General features: G+C 42.7%; 1 protein-coding gene across 1 annotated transcript in view; it reads left to right on the forward strand.

Annotated features, from left to right (window-relative positions):
• The window catches only part of PITRM1 (pitrilysin metallopeptidase 1), a 163,285-nt gene extending 152,234 nt beyond the window's left edge, over positions 1 to 11,051 (forward strand). Inside the window, exons 25-27 of the mRNA XM_033931530.1 lie at positions 2,507 to 2,652; positions 6,488 to 6,590; positions 10,594 to 11,051. Coding sequence (XP_033787421.1) covers positions 2,507 to 2,652; positions 6,488 to 6,590; positions 10,594 to 10,687 — 343 coding nt within the window. The 3' untranslated portion in view covers positions 10,688 to 11,051. The remainder of the gene's footprint in view (positions 1 to 2,506; positions 2,653 to 6,487; positions 6,591 to 10,593) is intronic.
• Positions 11,052 to 11,480: the final 429 nt, after the last annotated feature.

An 11,480-nucleotide genomic window follows, 5' to 3' on the forward strand; every position in this document is an offset into this window, starting at 1 on the left:
AAATAGAGAATAGGAGCCCAAATTTCAGAAGTTGCTGTTTGATTGTCCTTTCACCACAAAAGAAAAAACACATTCCAGACACAAACAGTTCAATGAATCAAGTTCCAACATTCAAAAACAAAAACTTTTCTTCTGGCTTAACAAGAACAGTCCCCTCCTGGGTTTCAAGCATACAAAACAAAACACTTTTCTTTCCAAGGCTCAAACACTGGCTCTTGCTATAGCACTGCTTGGGTAGAACCAGGGTCCCAAGCAGGCTGGGGGGAAATAGCCTATACATCACAGGTGTTAGCCGCCCTCCCAAAGTCAGGCTTTGGTTTTACTTTCCTCACCCTTAACAAAGCCGTGAGCAGAACCCACACTGCTTCAATCAAGAAAAAAACCAAAACTAAAATGCAGCTTCATTATCACAGTTCACTGGATGGCTGGACACATCCCACAATTTTACCAGCACAAACTCTCAGACAGAATTAGTACAAAAATAGCAAAAAGAAATCTTCAATCAAAAATAAACAGTCTGGCTTTGTAGCCTGCTCACAGACCATTTAGTCCTCCTCAAGATCAGGCAAAACAGAATCCTTACTGTACTCCATAGGACATTTCTCCTGCAGGTTCTCTGTAACTGGATCTGCATTATCTTCAGCTAGTTCCTCCATATCTCCTCATGGGAACTGCTTTGTGCTGTTTCCTCCTCAGCTAGAAGGACAGGCTTCCTTCCCAGCCCTTGTTCAGCTGCATGCTCCAGCTGTGCATTTCCCGTCTGAAGAGGGAGGCTCAAGAAATGGCATTCTCCCAGCATGAAGCCACACCCTCTCCTAGCAGAGACCGACAAGTTCTTAAAGAGCCCTGCACTCCTGCTGTCAGCCTGCACTCTAGATTGCCTAAAGGGCCAGGCTTGTTACTAAAGCTGTGCACTGGATGTTTTCTGGTTTTAGGATATTTCACAAAACTCTTCACAGGGTTTCTAATTGGGCTTACAGGATCTTCCCCCATGTCTGTAGTAGGGCTAGTGGGATTCCTGTCACATTTGACATATAGAGAGCAAAGCCAATCTTTCTCTAGTAGGGGTATAAGGGTTCCCAGAGAGATCATGCAAAACTTCTCCTTCAGCAAAAATTTGTTTAGGCCTCTAGAATAGGTCAAGGGCTTCTGGTCTTTTTTTGGTATCAGAAAATTATTTGAGTAGAACCTCTGGCTCCTCTCCTGTAGAGGAACAGTTCTACTGCATTTAGCTGGAGAAAGGACTAAGAGTTCTTGGTGAAGGAGGGTCTTCTGGAGGGGCCTTAAGCACCTGGGCCAGTCAGGGCCTTAGGCCCCTCCCAAGTGCATTCAGTGAAGGCAGGCCTGCCGGCAGGCCAGAGAAAGTATCCGGTCGACCAGCCAACTTAAAACAAGGTACTTTGGGGTCCGGGTGGCAGCCTCGAAACAGGCTTTGGAAGTGACGCATCAGAGGAAAGGCCCTGCTGTGGCTGACCACAAGCAGCCTGTTTTGAAGTTGCCTCCTGCTGACCGCTGCGCTTTAGGTAAGGAAGAGATAGAGGGAGGGAGGGAGCTTGTGGCTCAGGACTGTCACCTGCTTTTGCCACTAAGGGGCTTGAGGGAGAGAGGAGAGCTTTTTGGTTTAGGATCGCTACCACACTGGTGCTTCAGGGGTACATTTTTTTTCCACCTGCAATTTTTTTTGCCGGTTGGGTGAGAGACCCGGTTAACTGAGACTCTACTATACCTATGTGCCTGAACAAAAAAGATTACTAAATTTGACATGCTGAGGAGAAACCAAAGAGAGAACTTCTCAGCTCCACGTTAAACTAAGAACTGACAGTCCTGTGAGCCGACTTTAGGCAAGAAGGCACTGACCAATATGGTCACTGCCTAAAGGTTTAAAGTGACAGTGCACTTGGCAATGCCTATACTGGGTTCCGTGGATAATGTCACCCACATGTGAGAATATTATGCCTGCTTGTCCTCAGAGCATGCCATGGTTTACATTCAGAGATTGGGATGAGGTCAGAATATTTGGGACCATTTTTCAAGTCTTAGAAAATGAATCCCTGTTCCCTACTTTGAGCAGCAAATTTGACAGCATGGACAAAGCTTCCCTGACTTGCACAGTGAAGCTCTTCAATCAGGCAATTTGTTCAGTGGCTAAAGAATACTTAAGTAATCCATTGCTTTAAGAGACACCACTCTGTTAGCTATTGCCAGTGACAAGTATTGAGAGAGGTTCTGCTTGCCATACTTTCATTTTTATTGAAGGAAACATTTCTGGGTTCTGCAAAGTGCTTTCAATGATACCAGTTTTACAGTATGACATACCTTAAGTACTCAGGGGCAGGAAATAATACATGAAGCTGAAAGAAGAGCATGAACTTCCACAAGATTTCCTTCCATTGATCTATTCTGTAATAGAGAAGACCTGGTTTATGGGTGATAGTAAAAGGTAAATTTACAGTAGCAAAAGTCTTAGCTTATAGATCATAATTTACTTGAGCAATTTTTCTCCTAGGGATCCAAATTCATTGGTAACATTGTCATCTTTTGAACAAGCAATAGAATGGGCAAAAGCTGGCAAATTCACACAAGAAGACATTGATGAAGCAAAACTTTCAGTATTTTCATCTGTAGATGCTCCAATATCCCCTACAAGTAAAGGTATGTGCACTTATAATGAATTTCTCGCCTTACAACTTTTCTTCTAGTGGGAGGGTTTTTGCAGAAAGTGATGCAATTAATTATTTTAATCTTATATTCTGCACACCAGAAAGGGATTGTGTAAGCCTCCTGAGTTTGTCTTGATAGCTACAGAATCTGATCAGTCTCTTGCTTCTGCTCATACAGTTGAGGTTTACAAATTTTGTATTGTGCAAACCAGCTTCCTACATAATTCATGCAATCTTTACTCCGATGAGTTGAATACTGTATTTGATGCATTCCTTAAAATGTAATTTTAGTCCTATTGCTCATCTATAGAGAACTCTAGTCCTTATTGCACCCCCTCCTTCTAAGGCCAAAATCTTCATTTTGAATGCAAAAAAACTCCCCCCGAAACAACCCACTCTGTTCCTTTTTTCCTCTCTCTATCACTATAAGTTTCATCATCTCTTTTTACCAGTTATTTAGCTATCCATATATTCATCAGCAATGTACTTGCCAGCAACTAGTAATAGACAGAGTTCCAGCACAACATTGTTAGAAGAGTTCATAGCATGCTGTAATAGAATGGTATTGGATTTGTTTCCTTTTGTTAGAATTGACTGAAGGGTTTCCAGTGACTAAATGACTGGTTAAGAGTGTGAGCTCTGACCTGATCAAGCTGAAAAACTCCTAAAAATAGCTTTTACACCGACTCCCCCGGTGTCTGTAGCTGTGTATTACATACTATCTGCTGTGCATGAGTATGCCAGTAAAAAAGAAAATTGCAGATCCTACATCGCTGCATAGAGGATCAGAAAAAAGTTCTCTGTGCCATGTGGGTGAGGCCTCGGCAATGGCGGCACAAGATTTGGGTGAGAGTGAGTCGGAACCCAATTCTGTGCAACATGAATTGCATGGCTCTTCTATATCTAAACTGTCCGCATCCATTACTAAAGCTGATCTTCAGCAGTGGGTAGCTGAAATCAAGCAGGAAAAGGCCAGTGTCAAAGGGAAAATTAAGGACACTGTCTGTGAAATTCGGCAGGATCTGGCAGATCTGGTGCAGCATGTGTAAGGCACTGAACAGCGGATTAGGGAGCAAGAGGACCTCGTACAAGAGTTGCATACCTTGACTACTGATAACAGTGAGAGCTGATGGATTGTATCACCCAGGTTGAGGATTTAGAGAACAAATCTCACCATAATAATATTAGGCTGTGGGGCATCCCAGATACAGATGACTACAAGGATGCGGAGCAGGTGGTAAAAAATCTTTATGTCCATGTCCTTGGGGTGGGAGAGGAAAGAGCCTATGACCCACCTAAGATAGGTTGAGCGCATCAGATGTTGTGCCCACATCATGGTGACTCTCTTTGGGATATTATAGCTTGTTTGCACAACTTTCAGGAGAGGGAGCAGCTCCTGAGAAAAGCATACGCGATGGGACCTGTCACTTGGAGTAATTGCACGGTGGAGATATTTTAAGACCTCTCATCTATAACATTGCAACGGCGGAGGGAGTTTTGCCTAGTTCTCTCAGTTTGAAGCAGAACACCATCTGTTATTGATGGTTGTTTCCCTTTGGTTTGTTATTAACAAGTAATGGGACCCACAAGAAGGTCACCACTATGCAAGAGGCTTGGAAGCTGCTGAAGAAGGCAACACGGAGTGAAACATCAGATGGAGCAGAAGGATCGGGAGGATGGTGTCCATTGGGTGGACACTTCTGTCTGCTTATCTTCTAGTATGACAGTGTAGTAGGAGGCCACTTGAGTTGGATTGAGTATGATTACGGTTGTAGGGAGGATGGTGTAGATGAGGGGGATTTGGAGTGCGTGTTTGCGGATGTATGAGGGGGTGATTGATTCTGGATTCCAAGTTTATTTACAGTTTGATATATCAACCATCAAACAAATATCTGGACAGTTTACAATTGCTAAAATTGGAGTTTTAAAAAGAATAATAATAAAAAAATTAAAATAGGGCAACATAGTGACAGGACATAGTGACGGACAAAGTTGATACAGTAGGTACTGGGGAAGGGGAAGATTCCAAATTACATCGAAGTCAAAAAATAAATAAAAGGGAGGTAAGTAGGGGAAGGGAGAGGATTAATAGGGAAGGGGTGAGGTTTCTTTTTAAAAGTTTTCTAACTGTTAAGGATGGATGGAAAAAAGGATCTTTATTCTGGATTTTGGAATGTGTCTTGGAATAAGGTTTTTAGTTTGTTTTTAAATTTGTCAAGAGAGTTTTCCGATTGAAGGTGTGATGGCAGTGCATTCCAGAGGGAGGGGGTTGTGATTGTGATGGAGAAGATAGTGTCAGATGGGGTTGGGGGACGTCTCACAAAGTTGTGGTGGGTGGTAGAAGTAGATTGGAAGGGGGGACAGGTTGGTGGGATTGGAGGGGAGGTGGGGGGACTTTTCTTCTGGTGAATTTGGTGCTTATAGTAGGAGCTGATGGAGGGGCATGATGGTAATATAGTGCGGTCCTACAGTTTCAATGTTCATGGGTTACCTCGTAAGAGGCAATTATTGTTGAAAGAGTTTAAATGGTTACATATTGATGTTGGATTTGTACAAGACAAAACAAAGAAAGGATACTGCAGAGCTGATGTACAAGGGCATAAAAGTCTAATCTTTATTAAGAAAGATGCAATGTAGCATTCCAAATGGTCCTTTTGTGTCCTGTTTACTCACACAAGAGGACCATTTGTTTGGAATGCTACATTGTATCTTTCTTAATAAAGATTAGACTTTTATGCCCTTGTACATCAGCTCAGCAGTATCCTTTCTTTGTTTTATTGTTTGACTTTTCTACTACAGTTTGGTTGGATTGTTTGTTTCTGGTTGGATTTGTACAAGAAACACATTTTCTGAAGACTGGAGAGAAGCTTTTTGTTGCTAAAGAGTATGGGGTGAAAAGCTGGGCGTCGAATAAACGGGAAAGAAAGAAGATGGGGGTTGGGATAGTGTTTGCTAGACATCTGAAGGTCCACACAGATTGAGAGTAGAAAGATGAGAGGGAGGTGGCTTATTTAGGTGGAGACTTTAAATGGATTATCTGTGACTTTAGTAAATATATATGGTCCCAATTGTAAACTACTGCAAAGAGAAAGCCTCCAAGTCGGGAACTGATAAATTTAGAATCTCTGCCTTGGAAAGATTTGCCTTAAACCCCGAAATAGCACTGTAGACACTCATCTGTCCCTGTAAAGCAGTCAAGGAAGCTTTAGACCCTTCAACAATAGCTAAAATGTCTTGTAGGAAAAAGGACTGAGGAAAGATGGGGTGGAGCAAGGGGAAGGTTTCAGAGTTATACAGAAGAATAAGGGGTGGTTAGATAGTCTGAGAAGAAAGGTGAGGGGGAAGAAAACTCAGGAGGGTTGAAATAGAATAGTGAAGAAGGTAGAAAGCCTAGGGAAAACAAAAAATAGTTGAGGGTAGAGAAAGGCAGGAGAAAAGACCCAATTAGAATGAATAAACGCAAGCTGTTCTCCTCTCCTACTTTGTTACTATAAACAGAAGAAAAACTGGAAAAAGAGAGGAACGCTAAAATGGACAGGAAACTGATCAAAACAGTGCAAAAAAGTTATTTTGTACAGAGTCCTGTAAGCTAATATAATCATATACTTTTATCCCATTTTAGTTCCGTGAACTATCTACAGTAGAGCAACTAACAACAAATGGAAATATCATTTTAAAACAAATAAAAATACATAAAATTTATAAGTACAAAGAAAAAAAATCCTAATTTATAGCTTCTGATTTATTAGAAAATCTTACTGCCTTTTTGAAGAAATTCACCCAAAGGAGCTGTACATGGTCTATATGAAACTTGTTTTCCTTTTTAGGTATAAGGCAGTTTTTGAATGGTATCTCTGGTGAGATGAAACAGAAGCAACGGGAGCAGCTCTTTGAGGTCAACCACAAAAACCTTACGGATGTGGCAAACAAGTGAGTATGGGTTAGGCCAGTGATAGGCAAACTCATTAGTCAAAAGAGCCAAAGATCAGCAGTACGATTAAGATTTCTTCTGAGAGCTATACCCCGCGCCCGCTTGTGCTACAATAGCTATGTCAACTGGACTGACATGCCGCACATAGTTGAAATCAATTTGTGGCAGAGCCTAGAGAATGACACGGGGAAAAAATTTTCTCCGTCCTCATCCCATCCCCGCAAGCCTCAAATAGTTTTATACTGAACTTATTATATTAAAGTATAAAAAGAAACAATATTCTGTACAATTGTCAATTTATAAATCAGTGTCTTCTCCCCACTCTCTCTTCCCCATTTCCCTTCAGCATCCTCAGCCCACTCTCTCTCCACTTTCCTTCAGCGCACGCACATAAAAACAAGCAAGCAATTTTATATCATTTTCATTCTATTCATTCATAGAAATTAAAGTCTAAATAATGCCAGTCACATAACAAAACATAATTTCCTGCACAGTCAAGCCTGCAAGGATTACTAGATGTCTTTCAGCAGCTCCCCTCTCAACCCCCCTCCCCCTTACCTTTGTGGCCAAGTCAAAATGATCTACCAACAATAAAATTAAAAAAAAAACACAAAGCACACTGTACGCAGAGAAAATGTTAATTATCATTTATATTCCGCGGGTTTTCAAAGAGGTCAAAGCAGATGACTTTATGCAATGTTATCTCAGTAATAACTATACAAAAATAGACAAATATACCCCCTCCCTTTTTACTAAACTGCGATAGCGTTTTTTAGCTCAGGGAGCTGCGCTGAATGCCCTGCGTTGCTCATAGACTCCCTGCGCTAAAAAACACTATTGCAGTTTAGTAAAAAGGGGGCCATAGTGCAAAATATAGACAGCAGATATAAATTCTCAAAACGGACACATTTTGATCACTAAATTGAAAATAAAATCATTTTTCCTACCTTTGTTGTCTGGTAATTTCATTAGTCTCTGGTTGAACTTTATTCTTCTGACTGTGCATCCAATATTTCTTCCCTTCTTTCAGCCTCCTGTATGCTTCCTTTCCTCAAGACCTCATTCCCTCACACTTTTTCTTTCTTTCCCCCTTCCCCCTTCTTTCTTTCTCTCCATGGCTCCTTTTCCTTTCTGTATGTCTGTCTTTCTCTCTCTCTCCGTGCCCCTTTTTTCTCCATGCCCCTTTCTTTCTCTTTCTCTCTCCATGCCCCCTTTCTGTCTCACGTCTGCCTTATTTCTGTCTCCCTGCCCTTCTTTCTTTCTCCATGCCCTCCCCCAAGCCACTGCCATTGGGGAACAGGCCGCCACCATCTCCGGGGAACAGGCCACCTCCGAGGAACAGGGGACCTGGATTGGCTACTATGAGAATGGGCTACTGGGCTTGATGGAGCATTGGTCTGACCCAGTGGGGCTATTCTTATGTTCTTACTTGGCATCTAGCTAGGTACTTGGGACCTGGATTGGGTTTGATGAACTTTCGGTCTGTCCCAGTATGGCAATTCTTATGTTCTTAGAATCTTGATTATTATTAGAATCTAATACTAATCAAGATTCTAAGAACATAAGAATTGCCATACTGGGACAGACCGAAAGTTCATCAAACCCAGTATCCTGTTTCCAACACTGGCCAATCCAGGTCCCAAGTACCTAGCTAGATCCCAAGTAAGAACATAAGAATAGCCCCACTGGGTCAGACCAATGCTCCATCAGTAGCCCGTTCTCATAGTGGCCAATCCAGGTCCCCAGTACTTGGCCAAAACTCAAGGAGTAGCAACATTCCATGCAACCAATCCAAAGCAAGCAGTGGCTTCCCCATGTCTTTCTCAATAATAGACTAAATCTTTCTTAAAGCCAGCTATGCTATCTGCTCTTGCCACAAACTCTGGCAAGATGTTCCAGAGCTTAATTATTCTCTGAGTGAAAAAATATTACCTCCTATTGGTTTTAAAGATATTTTCCTGTAACTTCATAGTGTCCCCTAGTCTTTCTAATTTTTGACAGAGTGAAAAAGGATCCACTTGTACTTATTCTACTCCACTCAGGATTTTGTAGACTTCAATCATATCTCCCATCAGCTGTCTCTTTTCCAAGCTGCAGAGCACCACAAAGTAAATCAAATACCAACCTGTGCCCCACTCCTGAGGGTGAACAGGAACCACGGTATCCTCAAAGCTTAACACCGAGGACACCTGAAGAATTAGCTTATGAAGCTCGTTGCACTACAAAAGGAGCACCACCGATGCATCTACGCCAGCAGGCGGGGCACTCAAACCCACCGCTGGCAGAATCTGGCCCCCCAAGAGGATCCTGAAAATCTCCCCAAAGGTCCAGGTCCTCAACAAGCACATCCTGCTCCTCAAGATAAAAATCCTCGTGTCCCAAGAGCCCCGAGGCCGCTCGGACGCAAGAAGAGTAGAGGGGGGCAAAAACCAGCACTGTCTGGGACTGAACCAGAGAAGACATCGAGGGCACAACCCCCCCTCCCCCGAGACCACCGGATTGGAAACAGGACCGCCAGCCACCAGCACATAAGCCTTGCAAAGTGCTAAAATAAAATCAGGGGGAAAAAAAACCCCAGTGGCCCCACTGCCATAGCAGGGGACCCAGCACAAACCTGCCCCTGCTTCTCCAATACAGGGGTAAGGTCACCTGAGGACACTGAAAAGGTGTCTCCCGCCAAAAAAGGGGCCAGAGACCGCCAAAACAGAGCTCGAGGCCTGCATCATCTGAAAATCTGGGCGTTTCCTGCCACTAAGGCCAACAAACTCTATTGCAGTAAGGGAATCCCCAGCCGCTCAGGCGGTAAGGGAATCTTTTGCACCCTGACTGTCAGCAGCTGGGGAAACTCCCGCTTGGGCAGTGGCTTCCCCCCAAATTGTGGCCAAAATGTACTGGTGGTGGAGTTCCCTGGCTCCCATTGCCGACAAGGATCCCTCACCGCTCTGGCCTGTGCAGTGCTTCCACCGGCCAGCCGTGAGTACCTCGCGTTTGGAGCACAATGAGCACTCTTTCCTCTGCCAAGTGCTCATTGTGCTGCAAAACCGCCCTAACTGGAAAAAGTGCCGGTTAGATGAAAAACAACAGCAAGAGACAGCAAATTGAAGGGAAAAGAACCCTTTTTACCAGCACAGCCTCAGGATTTTTTTGCAGGGCAAATTTTTTTGATCAGAACAGACTCCATGGCTCTCAAAGCTGGAGGCCTGACCAACCACGGGGTCAGGCTGCCAGCTGAGACACCTCTACAAAGCCTGAGGCACCTCAGGTTTAACACCTCCGAGGTCAGACAGATCCCCAAACAGGACCCATCCATGCTCCATCCAGCACAAAAGGGGAATCCAGGAGTCCGAAACAAATTCCAACAGCACTAAGAGGGAAGCCAGATTAGTCTTACCACCTGCTGGAGACTCAGATAGACTGGATTGGTAGGAGGGAGTCTATCCTAATATAAGTTTTGTCTCAGTCTCCACCTGCTGGTCGCAGTGAGATATAATACCCATTCGTAAGGACTACCGATCTAACAGGTGCTACAGAATGTTAGCTTAGCAGGGTTTAAAAACAGTTTGGATAATTTCCTAAAAGAGAAGTCCATAGTCCATTATTGAGATGGCTTGGGGAAATCCAGTTTATTCCTAGGATAAGTAGCATAAAATCTGTTTTGCTACCTGGGATCTACGTAGGTTCTTGGGAGCTGGGGTGGCCACTGGAAACAAGATACTAGGCTTGATGGCCTTTCGGTGTGTCCCAGTATGGCAATGCAATGCTGTACACATAAGAGCCCCCTACTTGACAAAAATGTGGTCAGTGCTGGCATTAAATATACTACTGTATAAATCCTTTAAAAATGTATATATATATAATCTGTAGGTATCAGTTTGTTATAGGGTAGCCACATTACTAATAGTTAACTTTGATAATTATAGCACATAAGGACCACAAGGTCTGTCTAGTTTGCTCAGTTTATAAAGTGTAATAAGAACTATATATATATTTTTTTTCTTGTAGATACCTTGCACTTGGGCAGAGCACAAAAGGAATAGCTATAGTGGGCCCAGAAAATGCAAGCATTGCAAAAGATCCAACCTGGATAAAGCAATAATGTAACTCTTACCATAATGCATTCTGGAAGATAAATATTAGAAAAGTAATACCAAATTGGAACAGTTTTGAACATGCCTGTATTGTAACCCAGTAAAATGGAAAGCCTAAAAAAGAAATCACTTTCAGTGGAACAGAAGGTGCCTTGTTTGCAGTTAGACAAGGCCCTAAAACATGATTATTTCAGTGTCTCTACCATGCAGTGTAATACTAAAGCAGTGTTTCTCAAACTGTGTGTCACGGCACAGTGATGTACCCCAAAAAGATTCCGGGTGTGCCATGAGAGATTCCAGAATTTTACTTTATTTAAAAAAAATTCCCTTCATAAGTATACGCTAGAATAGATGACATGTATGTTGCGTAAGCAAGAGTCTGTCAATGTTATGAGTGTCTGTGTGCATAAGGATACAACCGACCAGACATGCATCATTCTTTGACATGTTTGGTCCTTGAAAACAGCAAGTAATTTTATTTGTATTTTTTATGCAGTAGTTATCTTAACTTGAGCAATCAAGGTTGGATCTTCTTATCTTTGCAAACTTGGGGCTCCTTTTATTAAGGTACGCTAGTGTTTTTAGTGCACGTACAAAATTACCGAGCGCTAAACTGCTTCTAGAATAAGGCCAGCTCAATGCTGGCGTTAAGGTCTAGCGCACGCAATTTAGTGCGCACTAATCTGCGCATTAAGGTCTTAACGCACCTTAGTAAAAGGAGCCCTTGGATTTTTCAGTTCTGACAGAAATTAAACTGAAAAAAGAGACTTGCAAATGGTGCATGATGAAATGTGTTTGCTA

The sequence above is a fragment of the Geotrypetes seraphini genome, chromosome 2 (genome assembly GCF_902459505.1).
Source record: "Geotrypetes seraphini chromosome 2, aGeoSer1.1, whole genome shotgun sequence".
Taxonomy (NCBI): Eukaryota; Metazoa; Chordata; class Amphibia; order Gymnophiona; family Dermophiidae; genus Geotrypetes; species Geotrypetes seraphini.